This window comes from Silene latifolia, chromosome 4 (assembly GCF_048544455.1).
Source record: "Silene latifolia isolate original U9 population chromosome 4, ASM4854445v1, whole genome shotgun sequence".
NCBI classification, from domain to species: domain Eukaryota; kingdom Viridiplantae; phylum Streptophyta; class Magnoliopsida; order Caryophyllales; family Caryophyllaceae; genus Silene; species Silene latifolia.
In genome coordinates this window covers 7015713-7033025 of record NC_133529.1, presented here as the reverse complement: position 1 = coordinate 7033025, position 17313 = coordinate 7015713, and the positions used below count along the sequence as shown (strand labels likewise).

The window sequence follows — 17313 nt, the reverse complement described above, 5'->3', positions numbered from 1 at the left end:
CAAAAAAAATGGTATACTTTTTCGAGTGTTATTTGTCCCACATTGAAAAATAATGTAGGTGTGGTAAATATACTACATATAAATAGTTGAATTGTCCCACATCAGAAAATTATCATAAGGTGGGGTGATTTTAAAAATTAATTTAGGAAAGTATTATAAATAATATCTTTTGATGTAAAAAAATAAAGTGGATAATCTTTTAATTATTATAATATTTATTTCCTATATTATATTCAAGTGATGTTTCTAATTTTTATAAAAAAAATTTATATTTCATTTGCCAAAAAAATATCGTTAAGAAAATTATGAAAATAACATGATTTCATTCGTGGTAAAAATGATATCATTAGCGTATAGATTTCATATAATTTGTACATATATAAAATTGTGTACTTCTTAGTATGTTATATGTCCACATTGAAAAATAATGTAGGATTATATAAAAATAATAGAATTGTCCCACATCGAAAGATTAACATAAGATGTAGTGGTCTTATGATTATAAATATGAGGCATCCTTAGAACCTAACATCTTTTGCGTCTCTTAAATAAGATGTTTAGACTTTTGATCATATCTAAATAAATGATTAGACATAAGATGTAAATATTAAGACCTTATAACCAATTTGTTTTACTAAGTTAATTACCCCGTTGCAACGCACGGGTATCCAAACTAGTACATGTATTAACTTGCGACTCTTTCCTACATACAGAAGTTGCCGATATTCATATCATTTGTGTAATTTGACTTTTTTGGGTTTATCATCGCATTAATAATTGCCATGTTATTTTCGTAATGATATTCGTATGATTTTCTTTGTGGGAGAGCACAAAGTAGTAGTTAAGGCATATCAGCATCAATCTCATAGTATCCGGCAAATCAGATACTAATCCCTCAAAATCATTTGGCAACCAGGAGGCATGTATACATTTTGACTCGCTCCAAATGAGCAATGATTGTACCCATAATAACTCAGCGGAAGCATCGGAAATGGCGCGAAACTCGGCTACATTAGACGAGCGAGCAAGAGTACGTTGCTTACGAAACACCCAAGAGACAGGATTCTTTCTGTTAGGGCCAAAATTACCGTATTTTGCCTAGGCTACGTGACACGAGATAAGTGGGTAATTAATGAGCAATGGACTCATGACATACATGGGGAGTCGGGCCCATGGACCGAGCCAGGGAGGCAGGCCTGGAAGCAGGATAATCCGGGAAGGGCAGCAGGTAAAGAAGAGTTCGGTTTGGACTAAGATATTAATAAGATCCCGGGTAGGACAAGGAAATCCTAATTATTGCCATATTCTGAATAAGGAAAGTCCAAGTTGTTACCAGACTCTACCTTGAGGAACAAGGAATTAAGTGGGAAACCTAATAAACCCACTAGGGTTTATTCACTATAAATACAAGGAAGACAAACAAGAGAAGGGATCCATATTCATCCACACAAGAATACACACAAGACGGCGCACATCGTTACTTTTGCTCAACAAATACTACGTACAAGGAAAACACCACAAGCACATGAATAACCCCTCCACCATCATCAAGTAATGATTACTTGATCATTATCACATTAAAGCCATGCTGCAAATCCCACACTAATAATCCCACGTATATATAAACCCACAAAATAGCCACTGGCATCCGGTCAATACTCCGTCTGTCTCCCTTATGCACCAGACAGATTATTCATCATCATATCCGGACAATTGTATATTGTACTTGTACTCCGATTATTACATAGTGGACTATTGGCGGGATTCCGACTCCCCCCGCGGTTGTTTCCCACATCGGGTTTTCCGCGTCACCAAAATCTCTGTGTGATTATTTCCTTATTTCGTCTTTTACTTTACTTGTATCGTTACTCCGTCTTAATTACATAAATATCCGTCACAAGTCACATATAATTTAACCCCCCGTCACGAGGCTAAAAAGAGCGGTCACTTTAACCCTAAATTGGTAGAAATTTACCAAAACAGTTTGGCGCCCATCGTGGGGCATGGTGATCGATCTCTGTAGCCAAGTTGTCATAAAGTCAGTATTCGGTGCCATGTCCCCTAGCGACCAATATCTCCTCACTATCCATGAAATTATCTAGAAGCCAGCAGTAGATCTGCTTCCTGGGACCCTCCCCGGAAGCCAGCAGCAGATCTGCTTCCTAGGATCCACCGCCAGAAGTCATCAGTAGATCTGCTTCCAGAGATCCTCCCTAGAAGCCAGCAGCAGATCTGCTTCCAGAGATCCTCCCTAGAAGCCAGCAGCAGATCTGCTTCCAGAGATCCTCCGCCAGAAGTCAGAGCTTCCTGCGACCCTCTTCGGAAGCCAGCAGCAGATCTGCTTCCCATGATCCTCCGCTAGAAGTTAGCAGTAGATCTGCTTCCTGGGACCCTCCCCGGAAGCCAGCAGTAGATCAGCTTCCAGAGTTCCTACAGAAGTCCGGCAGCAGATCTGGTCCCAGAGTCCGGCAGCAGATCTGGTCCCCGAAGTTCCTCCAGAAGTCCCGCAACAGATCTGGCCCCAAAGTCCAGAAGCAGATCTGGCCCCCGAAGTTCCTTCAGAAGCCTGAGTCCGACAGCAGGTCTGGTTCCCGGAATCCCTCCGGAATCCAGCAGTAGATTTGCTATCTGGAGCCATATATCTGCTCCCCGAAGCCGAAGATTTGGTCCCTGTTGTTCCCCAGAGTCCTCCAGCAGAGCTGGTCCGTGGAGTTCACCAGGGTCCTCCAGCAGATCTGGTCCCAGAATTCATCCAGATGCCGGCAGCAGAACTGCTCCCCAGAGTTCCTCTAGAGTCCTATAGCAGATCTGGATGCCAGAGTCCCTCCAACCTCTAGCTACCAGAGCAGGGATGGTCAGTGCACCAGAAATCGCCAGCAGCGTATCAGCAACAAGTGTACCAGCAGAAGATGGACCAGCAGGAATGTTCACTACAGGAGTACAAACTCGAAGGTACCAGGCTGGGGGCAGATCAGGACCTCCGGAATCTCAAGACCAGAGATCCCTAGACGTCGTGCTGGCGCTCCAGATGGAAATTCACAACCTGGCTCAGGTTATTCAGAAGCATGTTGCAGAGAGACAATCTGAAGCCTGCACTAAGCAGAAACACCAGGCTATACCCTGAATGCCTAGCATCCTACTACTCTCTCATGCTGACCAGAATGGAGGTAGCATCAGGTAACACCATATCTCGTAGTTCTGTTCTGTTAGAGCTAAATTCCTCCCTGTTGCAGGAACTTTCAGCCAGCAGGAACCAGAATGACAAACTGAACCAATATCACTACAACTCCACTAGCCAGCGACCCTGGGGGCAGACATCTGCAGGAGTGTCGTTAGGTGGTAATATATTTGGTACTATTTTGCATGTCTCTAACCCTCTTGCAGGACCAGAAAGCCTGGAGGAGCCACCACCTTTTATCACGTGGGGGCAAGTCCAGTAAAATATGCTCCACGAGTCAGGTTCCACCGTTTACACCTCTATTTGTGCTAGAATAATTTACGTGATAACAGGTGGATCAAAACTTTACAGCCTAAAATACTCAAAGGCGAAAAAGGCATGCCCCAGAAACAAAAGGAGATCGCCTAAAACTCAGAAACACTGCCATGATGCTCTTATCATAACATCTTACATAGAAACTACAACAACATCAGCAACAACATCAGAGCCTTAATCCCAAAATGATTTGGGGTCGGCTGACATGAATCATCCTTTCGAACCGTCCATGGGTGAACGCACGCCTCAAAATGCGAATAAAAAAAGGGAAGATGAAAAACAAAAAGGGAGGACGAAAATGTAATGGAAAGTCAAGGTGAACTTAGAGGTTTTAAAATCGAATTTCGTCTTTCTTTTATAAAAACTTAACATTTAAATCGAGAGAAAAGATTAAAGCGATTTTTAAAAACCGAAATAGAGTTAAGGATCCGGAATGAACCAGGTAAAAACTATAAGAAAGTGGTTGTTGAAAAAGTGTGTAATAAAGGAGAGAAAAATAAATAAATTAATTTCTTTAAATTAAATAAATAAAAAAACACTAAATCTGTCAAAAACATCAAATACTAAAAATCCACATGTATCCTTTCCCTCCATTGTGCCCTCTCCGTCACCATACTCTCCTCAAGCCCCAGAACTCTCATATCGTGCTCTATCACTCTCAACCATGTCTGTCTCGGTCTTCCTCTCGCCTCTAAGGACCTTTTTTCTGTTCTCCAAGTCTCCGCCTCCTAATCAAAAGTGCCCATAGGTCTCCTTCTCACATGGCCAAACCATCTTAATCGGTTTTCCATCATCTTGTCCTCTATTGGCGCCACTTTTACCTTTTCCCTAATCACCTCATTCCTTAACCGATCTTTCCTTGTATGTCCGCACATCCACCTCAACATGCGCATCTCCGCCACACTCATCTTTTGAATGTGACAATGTTTCACGGCCCAACACTCGGAGCCGTAAAGTAGGGCAGGCCTAATTGCCGTGCGATAAAATTTTCCCTTTAATCTTTGGGGCATATCTTTATCGCATAGAAACCCTGAAGCACTCTTCCATTTCAACCATCCCGCTTTAATTCTATGAGCCACATCTCCGTCTAACTCCCCATCTTTTTGAATAATAGATCCTAGATATCTGAAGAAATCCGAACCCTCAACAACATTCCCATCGAAAATAATACTCCCCGCCTCTGTCGATCTCAACCCCGCCACCTTAGTGAACTGACACCTCAAATACTCGGTCTTACTCCCCGCTCACCTGAACCCACGAGTCTCTAAGGCCTGCCTCCACAATTCCAACTTTCTCTCCACCCCCTCTTTTGTCTCATCAATCAACACAATATCATCAGCAAACATCATACACCAAGGGATGTCGTCCTGAATATCCCTTGTCAACTCATCCATAACTATAGCAAAGAGAAAAGGACTAAGTGCGGAACCTTGATGCACCCCGATGGTAATAGGAAATTCTTCCGTTCTCCCAACATTAGTGCGAACACTTGCACTAGCCCCCTCATACATGTCCTTTATGAGGTCAATATATTTTCGCGACACACCCTTTCTCGTCAAAGCCCACCAAAGTACTTCTCTTGGCACCCTATCATATGCCTTTTCCAAGTCAATAAAAACCATATGCAAATCCTTCTTCTTGTCCCGATGGTATTCCATCAACTGTCTCAGGATAAAAATCGCATCCATAGTCGATCTCCCGGGCATAAATCCAAATTGGTTTTCCGAGATGTTTACATATCTCCTAAGCCTTTGCTCGATTACCCGCTCCCATAACTTCATTGTATGACTCATAAGTTTAATTCCCCGATAATTGGAACACTCTTGGACATCACCTTTGTTCTTGTACAAAGGGACTAGAGTGCTTTTCCTCCAAGCCGATGGCATCTTGTTGCTCCTCCAAATCTTGTTGAAGAGCATGGTTACCCATTCAATCCCTTTCTCCCCGAAGCACCTCCAAACTTCTATGGGTATACCATCCGGTCCCTCTGCTTTCTTTGACCCCATCTTCCTTAACGCCTTTCTAACTTCACTCTTTTGTATTCTACGCACAAATTCCCGATTAACCATGCTTGGTGTTACCTCTACATCCCCAAAACCTTGTTCCTGATGTCCATTGAATAAATTATCAAAGTAAGAACACCATCTAGCCTTTATCTCATTATCCTGAACCAGAACCTTGTCGTCCATATCTTTCACACACCTAACTCTCCCAATATCTCTCGTCTTTCGGTCTCTTATGCGGGCCAGTTTATAGATATCCTTCTCTCCTTCTCTCGTGTCCAACCTGGCATACACTTCTTGGTTAACTTTTGTCCTCGCATCCCGTACGGCCTTTTTAGCGGCTCGTCTAGCCTCCTTGTACTTTTCAAAGTTCTCATCACTCATGCATTTCCCCAGAACCTTATAGCATTCACGTTTAGTCTTTATCGCTTGTCTCACCACATCGTTCCACCAAGATGTGTCCTTACTTGATGGTCTATTCCCTTTAGATTCCCCTAACACCTCCCTCGCCAAATCCTTTACAACATGCTCCAATTTATCCCACGTTGCATCAATATCTTTCTCCTCGCAATCCGACCAAATATCGCTACTTCCAACCTTATCCAAAAATGCTTGTTGGTTTCCCCCTTGTAGGTTCCACCACTTGATCCGTGCCTCACCGATTATCTTTCTCTTCCTCAAGTCTCTCTTACCCCGAAAATCAAGAACCACTAGTCTATGTTGTGTTGCGGCACTTTCCCCGGGTATGACCTTGCAATCGGTGTACTCTTTCCTCCACACATTCCTTACCAAAAGGAAGTCAATTTGACTAGCATTACCTCCACTTCTATAAGTCACCAAATGAGAATGTCTTTTCTCGAACCAAGTGTTCATTATACCCAAGTCATAAGCCAAAGCAAAATCCAATATGTCACTTCCTGCTTCATTTCTCTCCCCGAACCCAAAACCCCCATGAATGTTCTCAAAGCCAACTCGACTAGTACCCACATGCCCATTGAGGTCACCACCAATGATCAATTTCTCTCCAATAGGGACTCGTTCTACAACCTCTTCTAAATCTTCCCAGAAGGCTCGTCGAAAAGAAGCATCCAAACCTACTTGAGGTGCGTAAGCACTTATAACCGTCACCACCTCATCCCCGACTACAAGCTTAATACTCATAATCCTATCACTCTTTCTCGATATTTCTACTACATCATCAATGTAATCTTTATCAATGACAATACCCACTCCATTACGACTTTTGTCTTTACCCGTGTACCAAAGCTTATAACCCCAAGGCGCTATCACCCTTGCTTTATCTCCGACCCACTTTGTCTCTTGTAGACACATTATATGCACTCTCCTCCTTTTCATAACCTCCCCTACCTCAGCTAATCTCCCTGTCAAAGAGCCAATATTCCACGTACCAAACCGTAACCTACTACCCTTCCTAAAGTCATTTCCTGATTTCTTTACCCGCTCTTGACCATGCTTCCTAGATCCAAACCTATTTGACACCACACCCATACTTCGAGGTGGCGCGCCGCTTTTGGGCGACGACCTAACAACCCTTGCATATTTTTCACTACACCCGGGTCTAGAAGATGTAGCGCACCCTTGCCTATTTGACACCACCCCCAGATGTAAAGATGGCGCGTCGCTTCCGGGCGACGACCTAGCAACCCTCACATACTTTTCACTACACCCGGGTCTAAGAAGTGCAGCGCGTCGCTTCTGAGGAGACGCCCAACGATGTTCAAATTCCGATTCATGTCCATAAAATGTGACTAAGTTTTTATGCTGGCTGCCACAGACCTACCGCAACCCTCCTCCTTTATCCGGGCTTGGGACCGGCAGCGAATGCCCGAAAACACTCACAGGCGGAGTTCTTACATAGAAACTACACCGTAATAAAAATCCTGGTGGATACAATAAACTTAGTCAACATGGGTAAGCTGGACCCAGAATGAACAGTGCTAAAGATTCAGAGTACACAGGTAATCTTCATCGTCAATTGTTTGAATTTTATAAAACTAACATGGCATGTCTCGCTTTGTCCTACGATTACATGATAGGAAGCAGATCAAACATAGCAAGTGGCAAACCAGAATGAGCGTCATGCTGGAACTATCAGAGCTCGCAAAGAAACAATCGAAATATAAGAACCAACAACGGCAATCAACACGCAGTTCGCCAGTCTACATCTCAGGGAAAAATCCCGAAACAAAGCAAAATACAAAAAGGCCAAGTCGCCAGGCACTCATAAACGAGAGTACAAACAGGCTGGAGGAGAGGTCCTCCTAACATGATTCTCTCCTCGGCAGCAGCTACATCAGCTTTTCTGCCTTGCTATGTTTGACCTTCTCTTGCAGGAACTAATTCTGGCTCAGGAACATCAGCAGCCTCACCAGCAATATTTTCGGGTAGCTGACCTTGTCAGCAGCATTTTCCGGCAGCTGACCTGACCATAAGTACTTTCGGGTGGCTAACCCAATAAGCATCATTTTCGGGGAGCTGACCTCATAAACACTCAGAACCAGGTCCCCAAGACGCTGAGATCTAGTAGAATAAAGAAGTCTCGACCAGCTGTCTCCTCTTAACTTCCAGGTTCCAAGGGAAGCGGGAAGAGCCAGAAACGGATATCCCGGGAGCAGGAAGTCGGAAGCAGGATGCAGGAGGAAGCAGAGGCGAAGCCTGGGGAGGCAGGAAACGTGAAGCAGAAAGCAGTTAGAAAACACCAGAACGACAACCAGGATTAGTTGTCACAACAACCCTTTCGCCAGCAACCCAGGCAGCCAGAATCTAGCAGCAGACCAGATGAAGGCAGGACTCAGAGTGAACCAGACTTCTGCATCACCCATTTGCAGGAGCCATCAGCAAAGGAAGCAGAATCAGGGAAACCCTAGTACTACCTCTGTTGTCCGGGCCGGAACCAGAAGAACCCTGGTACCACCACTACCGTCCAGCCTGGAACCAGAAGAACCCTGGTCACAGTACGCCTAGTCCCTGTATCTGATTCACCGCGCCTGGTCCCAGCATCTGGTCCTCATACCTGTCGATAACCAAGGCTTCAGTTAGCGTCATACTGACACCCAGAATATTATCTCAATAAGTCTCTGCATCCTGCAGAGACCAGGTACACATCACTTGAAAAACTAGTTCTTGCACCTGTTATAGCTTTCTGTAAATTGCTTTCTTATTTTAGTCTCATCATATCCATGTGGTAATTGACTACCCCTGAAAGCCTATATGAGAAAACTAGATCTATTAGGATAAATGAAAAATGACCAATTGAACTATACGCCTAAGTGTTCACAACCTGAACATCGAACCTCGAATGACCGTTAAGTCACAGACCATGGTAGACTAGTACCTGACTTTAGTCCTGCACCCCAGACCTAGGTTAATGAAAACATCAGCGACCTAAAAGGGAAATAGGAATCAGAGTTGTACATAACACACTAGCAGAATTTCCAATAAGAGGGACAAGAGTAGGCCTGGTACCCAGGTCCCCGCAAGGGGACCAGCAGGGAACCTGATAGTCCGAGCCTGCAGCGACCCTGAGAGTCAGGCACTTGAAAGTATCTGAAACCAGGCAGGTCCCCAGTCGGGGGCCAGAACCCAGAACCTGGAGGTAGACGTCCTTACAACCTGGGGGTAGCATCCAAGCAAGGTATCTTATCACTTATGCTAATCATTCATGTGCTAAAACCATCGGTAAACAAAGGACAAAAGATTCGTGTCCATATGTCGTTCTTAAAGTAATTCATAAACTTCGTAATCTTGCTTCCCCTGTTATATTTTAAATAACTACTGTCTTGAGCATTGGAAGGTCGTTGGCTATGCCATCTGCTGGCCCTATTAGAGTAATTTCTTGCAGGAGATCTCCCTACCAGCAGGAGTGGTTACTCAGGCTCCAGAACCTGCCACTCCTTCCCCATATAAAATCGCTCCTACTGCAGCATATGACGCAGAATGCAGGACGCAGGGCGCAGAATGCAGAATACAGGATGCAGAACGCAGAATGCAGAATGCAGGACGCAGGACGCAGAGCGCTCCCTGCAGCAAATTTTCGGCTGCGAAAATGACCTCCCGCGCACAAGAGTCGGGCGGGCGGGACGGTAGCTCCGCCCAAAGACTTGCGGGACATGAATCAATGGCATGGGGGCAATTTAATAAACGTACACGCCGGTACATTAAAGCTCCTAGCACCACTGAATATAAGGAGACAGCAACAGCGGCCAGAATCTTTGCTTGCAGAACACATCCTACATCAGCTTCCCAAAGTGACAAATCACAGCAACACGTGCTGCCACCAGCCTGGTTCCCTGGACACCAGAACGTGAAATAAAAAAAGACAAAAAACAAATGACACTACCCTCAGCAAGAAAGTAAAAATCAAGCATGGGTCTCATATTATATTGCATGCCATCCACAGCAAAGCCGTGAAAGTCATGCAGGGGGCAGAAACCACACCCCTCACGCGACAGCCGGAAGTCAACAGTCCACCGAGCAAGCTTGGTCAGACAACAAACTCAATGTTGAGAACCCGAAACGATAGCAAAAAGAAAGAGCCACGGCAATTTGAACTAAGAAGTGCTCACATACGCATGACATCGTACAAGCAATCAGAAGCAAGGGCATATGATAACAACGTCAGAATCAGGACTCTCGCAGTAGAGGACCTAGTGCTACGAAGGGTATTTGAAAATACCAAAAATCACAAGGCTAAAAAAAATTTGCTTACAATCGGAAAGGACAATGACAAGCTGAAAGCGCCAGAAAATAGGGTGTACAGATTCATGACCATGCAAGGTCAAATCTTGTATAATCCCCAACCGTACTTTGTCTGACAAAATGCTAAAACCTTAGTGTACGGAGTACCTTTCAACAGTCCATGAAGCAAAAACCTTTGTTACTAATATCTTTTGTTTTATCGAGTCCTCTTTTGAGTTTCAAAATTTGTTTTTGTTTCATTTTATTTTTATTTATTCCTCTTTATTTAAAACAAAATATTTTCTAAAAACCCAAGTGGTACGCGCTGTGGCTTCCTGGATCCAGATGTTGCTCTGGAACACCATGAGATAGCACCAGGTATTTGTACTATTTGATTATCTTTCACGCTTCTAGGGAGAAAGGCTTTGACACTGATATTGGTTGCTTTTCAGATAAGGCACACTTTGAGGGTCCAGCCCCTGCCATGTGAGGCTACGAAAACGTTTATCTTAAGTCAAGCCACATGGAGAGCATACGCCGAGGTAGCGCGCAGGGTTCGGCATACTAAGACCACCCATACCTTAACGTTAACTCAGTAATTCCATAGCTATGTCGTAGATCAATGGGTGCACGCACGGATTTCAAACGTCTGGAACCACAAGGAACGCAACATTCCTTGTTAGTCAGAAACAGTCAATGAAGGTATGCTCTAGTCAGCTAACCCTAGTGATAAAATATTTTACGTCATGGGTAAAATATTTTATCAAACATCTGCCACCAGGGGCAGAGGCTGTGTACCTGGAACTAGGTCAGCCTCTTGGCAAATCATAAAGTTGGAACTAAACTCCAGACAAACGAAATGACAGAGACATAGCATATAGTCATGGTTAACATTGCATTCACGACATATGATAGTCTACAGCTTGTCTAATCATCATATAGTCTGCATCATACATTAGAGAGTTTATCCATGCACATGCATCGCACTACTAATATATTGCAGGTATCCCCTACATAGTAAATGCACAGCAAACTTGTGCCGGATGTTCCGACCACCAGATTCACCCTTGGTGACCAGATAACAAAATGGTAAGGACAGGTGGGAAGTGCTTCCTAGGATTCAGCCGTCGGCCCCAAAGACTTTACGGTTCCCGAGCCGGCCGTCGGTTTCCGGACTCGATCGTTTGGATCCCAAACATCGGCCGTCGATTTCGAGCCAGTGCCGGACTCGAAACCAGTAAATGCTGGTTCCCAAATTCAGCCATCAGGCTCCCGGCATCTGCTACCTGGCATCCGCCATCAGGCTCCCTGAAGATCGGTAAATCCCCGGTTCCCAAAGCCAGACTTCGATTCCGAGAACCGTAAATCGATTCCCTGCATCCGCCAACAGGATTCCGGCGCCAGCCATCTGGCTTTCAGCGTCAGCCGTCTAGTTCCCAAATTCAAACATCTGGCTCCTAGCGTCAGTCGTCTGGTTCCCAGAAACCAGCCGTCTGGTTCCCACCACCAGCCGTCTGGATCCCAACGTCAGCCATCGGGTTCCTAGAGTCCACAAATTGTTCTGAGCATCCTCCAGTAAAATCCGCCCGAGTCCGCTTCTTTGAAAAGTCTGTTAACAAGAGTCCACGAGTCTACATCAGTAAAAAATCAGCTTATATCTACTTCCCGATCAACAGAACCAAGGAGAGCCAGAAATCAGTTTGCAAGGACAGCAGAGTACGATTCAGCAGAATCAAGCAGGCCAGGGTACCAGAATTATGAATACAGAGTAGGGATGCAGAATTATCTCAAGTATATCTAGCAGAGTCGATCCAAAGCAAGCATCCAGACTTGCTCCAAATTCAATGAGACTTCTCCATCGAGCTTGTTTGTGCCCCCAGCCGTCCGTCATGAGGTTGGCTGCAGCTCCTTCCAGCAGAATAGCAGCATAATCCAGAAGGATAGCAACGGTTTATCGGTAGCAGAATAACGACAGTAGGCAGAGCTTGAAGAATCAATTTCCCTCCTCAACAAAGCTGAGAAGCGAAATTGGGGGCAACTGTTAGGGCCAAAATTACCGTATTTTGCCTAGGCTACGTGACACGAGATAAGTGGGTAATTAATGAGCAATGGACCCATGACATACATGGGGAGTCGGGCCCATGAACTGAGCCAGGGAGGCAGGCCTGGAAGCAGGATAATCCGGGAAGGGCAGCAGGTAAAGAAGAGTTCGGCTTGGACTAAGATATTAATAAGATCCCGGGTAGGACAAGGAAATCCTAATTATTGCCATGTTCTGAATAAGGAAAGTCCAAGTTGTTACCAGACTCTACCTTGAGGAACAAGGAATTAAGTGGAAAACCTAATAAACCCACTAGGGTTTATTCACTATAAATACAAGGAAGACAAACAAGAGAAGGGATCCATATTCATCCACACAAGAATACACACAAGACGGCGCACATCGTTACTTTTGCTCAACAAATACTACGTACAAGGAAAACACCACAAGCACATGAATAACCCCTCCACCATCATCAAGTAATGATTACTTGATCATTATCACATTAAAGCCATGCTACAAATCCCACACTAATAATCCCACGTATAAATCCACAAAATAGCCACTGGCATCCGGTCAATACTCCGTATGTCCCTCTTATGCACCAGACAGATTATTCATCATCAGATCCGGACAATTGTATATTGTACTTGTACTCCGATTATTACATAGTGGACTATTGGTGGGATTCTGACTCCCCCCGCGGTTGTTTCCCACATCGGGTTTTCCGCGTCACCAAAATCTCTGTGTGATTATTTCCTTAATTCGTCTTTTACTTTACTTGTATCGTTACTCCGTCTTAATTACATACATATCCGTCACAAGTCACATATAATTTAACCCCCCGTCACGAGGCTAAAAAGAGCGGTCACTTTAACCCTAAATTGGTAGAAATTTACCAAAACACTTTCCAACATAGACAATGTAACCCGAGGTGGAAACGTAATAATCCTTATCGCCCGCCCAGTCGGCATCACAATAGGAATGTAACAAAAGCGGGGAATCACGAAACAAACGAAGACCAACATACAATGTCCCCTTGAGGTAATGAAGAAGACGCTTAAGGGCAAGCCAACGAGCCGTGTGTGGGACTTGCATATATTAGGTTAATTTATTGACAGTGAACGCAATGTCGGGACGGGTGAGAGAGAGGTACTTGAGAGAGCCGATAATGGCATGATACTTAGTGGCATTTGGGATAGGGAAACCACCCTTGGGGGGGAGGGGGGAGTGGGGGAGTGGGAGATGGTTCGCAATTGGCCATCTTGTAACGAGAAAGGCGATCATGAAGGTATTTGGTTTGAGTGAGTGTAAGACCAAAGTGTGTGGGAGTGACCTCGATGCCCAGAAAATACGATGAGAAGCCTAGATCTTTTAGGGAGAAACGAGTGGAGAAGGAAGTAAAGAAGGCAGTGAGATGAAGGGATAGAGGTCCAGTGACGTTTATATCATCGACGTAAACGAGAAGGTAAATAATGGTGTTAAAGCGGTTGAAAAGGAAGAGAGAGGGATCGGAGCAGGACTGACGAAAACCATACGTGACAAGGTAGTTGGTGAGTTCGTTGTACCAGGCACGCGGTGCCTGCTTCAGTCCATATATCGCCTTAGATAGACGACAGACATGAGACCTTTTGTTACTTTAGTTGTAGTTTAGTTTTAGAACAGTTTTACTTTGCTTTACAGTTGGTTTTGTTATGTAATCACTTAAGCTTATCTATTAAAGTTTGTTCTTTTATGGTCTATTTGATATTCATTGCCTCGGGTAACCGAGATAGTAGTATTCCCATGCCTTAAGTGGTCCTGGTAAGCCACTTGGAGTATGGGGGTGTTACAGGGAATATTAAGTTAGTACAAAGCGTCTTTCTTGTGACGGACATTATTCTTCACCAATAAGTCTCACTTGTGACGGATATATCCGTCACAAGCTTATGCCGAGTCAAGTATCTCCCACTTGTGTAGATAAGACAAGTCTAGGGAATCACAAAATGTTTGTCTTTACCTACTCAAGTGGATAATATTTGACCCGTCACAAGCTTGTGACGGATATGTCCGTCATAAATGAGAATTTGTGATCCGTCACAAGCGTGTGACGGATATTGCTCCTCTCACAATAAGGCAACTGGGATAGCAAGTGGGGAAAAATGGAAACTCAAAACAAAATTATACACAACCCAATGTAATTAATGCATATATTAAAAACTTCTTTCCTTAATTAGTTTCCTAAATACGACCCAATGAGTAATTAATAAACATACATTGAATATATGGAAGGACACGGCTTGCATGTGGAGATAAGGTTGGAAGAGCAGAACTCAACATATCTCTCGCTGCAGCCAAGTTGCGAGTAATAGGCCGACGAGGGTATGAAGATGATGATGATGATGATGATGAGGCTTGGTTGACAAGCCGGACTGCTTCACGCCTCTTAACCCAATAATTCCGTTGATGTTCAAGGGATGCTTTGATTAATAGGTGTTGATCGGCGGGAAACCCAGCGAGAGCCTCCTCATCATCTGCAATCGTTTGTGTAAGCCATTCTTCGTTGTTGATAAAATTAGGGTTCATTGCCATGTTGTTTCAAGTTTGTGTAATGGGGATGAAATATTGTGATTTGATTAATGGATGTTAGTAAAGGATGCTACTACGTTTATAGTCACATTTATAATTTTTTTTCAAAACCGTTGATAATTAGTTCCTAAACATTAATTACCTAATTAATGTAAAAGTTGACTTATTAACAAATATTTTAAACCTACGTAACTTGCAATAAATAATTAGACAATAAAATACACTACCACGCATATTCAAGAAAAACACATACATAACAAGAAATTAAAAGACGTGCGGTTTTAACAACATTAATTACAATAATAATAATAATTAATCAACATAATCATTTTATAATTCCCCTGCGATTGAGATAAATATTGGAAATTCAATATGTGGATTATTAGGAGTCACTTGTTCCGCCTCCCATGAATGAGGCATAGTGTCAATATAGTGCCGATATGTTCTTAATAGATTAATGTCACAATCGGTTGTAATCCATAAATATTGAGCTTGTAACACATCATTTGTATAATAATTTTTCTTCCCGGCATCATAATCCTTGATCTTACCTGGAGTTTTCTCGCTTGACGAAAAGATTCCAGCTTCTTCCCAAAACCTTCAAACTCGATCATTGCGTAACCAAGAAAACCATGAACTTTAGTCCAAGTTGGGTGGACCTTTTTAGCGTTCGTATAACCACCTTGACGAAGCATATCTCTCATCCAAGTAAACCTTCTCCAAAAAGCCTTACCATTGTCATCATATTTGATTGGAAGGTTGTGTATAATACAGGTAATAGGATGGACATAGCGGGTATTTGATTGTGATTCGGCTGGTGTAAAAGACGACGACGACATGGTGATCGAAGTGTAATATTTTTAATTAAATTATTGGCTATGATTAATTGAACTTTGATGTGGTGAATATGGTTAATTGATCACATTATAAGTGATATTTATAGGAAAATATGTATGCATGTGTGAATATAATAATGGACGGATAGTAATAATGGTCAAACAAAACAATGCATGCAACGGTTCATTATTTATCATACATGCATTGGTTGAATATTAAACATTGAAAAAAGTATACAACGGTTATTTTTAACCCGTAAATGATAAATAACAACGGGTACAGAGGAACCGTTCTTTCATAATAGAAAATGATAACGTTTACAAGAAACCCGTAGTTATAACATAACAACGGGTACCAAAAACCGTTGCTGGTGTTAATTTAGTAACGGTTTTCGAAACGCCGTTTTCATAAACTGGTAACGGTTGTCTAACAACCATTGATAAGGGTGATTCTATAACGAGTTTTTGAAAACCGTTAAACGTTTTTGATAACGGTTTGTTAAACAACCGTTGTCATATTATAATAACAACGGTTTTCGACGAAAACCGTTATTCTTATTAGCGCGGTCCAGGTTTCCGCCAATATTTTGGAAACGGTAATCTAAGTGTCATTATTGTATGCATTAAACCGTTGTGATACGCTCGTTATTGATGGTCAGATTTGGCGTAGTGCAAGTATGGTGGAAATCTTGAGGATATGATTTGGGAGTGTTTTGTGGGATTTTGAGAGATGTTTGGATAAGGTTTGGTGAGGAAATAAGGGGGGAAAATCTGAAAAAGAGTGTTTAAGAATGATAAAGACACCTACCACTCTTCACGTGTAAAAGGTGGACAACGACGAGGCACTCGGTCGAGTGCTTGGTGGCACTCGGTCGAGTGACTTAAAACAGGAGCTGGTGTAAAAGACCAGCCACCACTCGGTCCCTCTCTCGGTCGAGTAAGGTTCCACTTGGTCGAGTACTCGGTGTACTTGGCCGAGTGCAGCGTTAGAAATTATGAGATATTACAGCAACACCACTGACACTTCCCCTTGAAAGGTGCGGCTGTGTGAGGAGTGGGAGAGGCAGAAGGTTGTGTCGTGGGAAGAGGGAGTATTCCAGCTGAGGTGGTCTGTTTTGGTGGATGACGGTTATGGGAACGATAGGTGGTAGTGAGAGCAATGGTGGGGAGAGGTGATAAGATAATGGCAGTGAGAGGGTTAAGAAGGTCGTGTTGTAATAGTTTTTCATGTAAGGCATCAAAGGTTATTATGGTATCCCGGGCACACACAGCTTCAATGATCGGCCGATAAGTCGCAAAATCGAGACCATCAAGAACATGGGCAATGATGTCTTCATCATCCATGGGTTTCCCCATGTGAGCAAGGTCATCCGTGGCAGATTTGATGGCCTGCATATAGTCAGTGATATCTTGGGTAGTCTTGGTGATACTTTTAAGACAGTTCCGGACTTGTAAGTTATGACCTCAAGACGGGCTAGCATACGTCGAAGCAAGAGCTGTCCAAATTGCGCGAGACGTTGTTGCTTGGAGCAGAAGGGGGTGATCCTTTTGGAGATGGTACCACGAAGGGCACCACTGATAAATTTGTCCTGATGGAGCCAGGTTGAGTAGGCGGGATTTGAACTTTCCTTCATGTTCGTGACAACCGTTTTGGGAGGAGGAGGATGACTCGCA

General features: G+C 43.5%; 1 protein-coding gene across 1 annotated transcript in view; it reads right to left on the bottom strand.

Moving 5' to 3' along the window:
* LOC141652765 (uncharacterized) overlaps positions 1-6887 on the bottom strand; it is a 275045-nt gene extending 268158 nt beyond the window's left edge. The window contains exon 1 of the mRNA XM_074460363.1: positions 5780-6887. Within this exon, the coding sequence (XP_074316464.1) occupies positions 5780-6852 (1073 nt within the window). The 5' untranslated portion in view covers positions 6853-6887. The remainder of the gene's footprint in view (positions 1-5779) is intronic.
* Positions 6888-17313: the final 10426 nt, after the last annotated feature.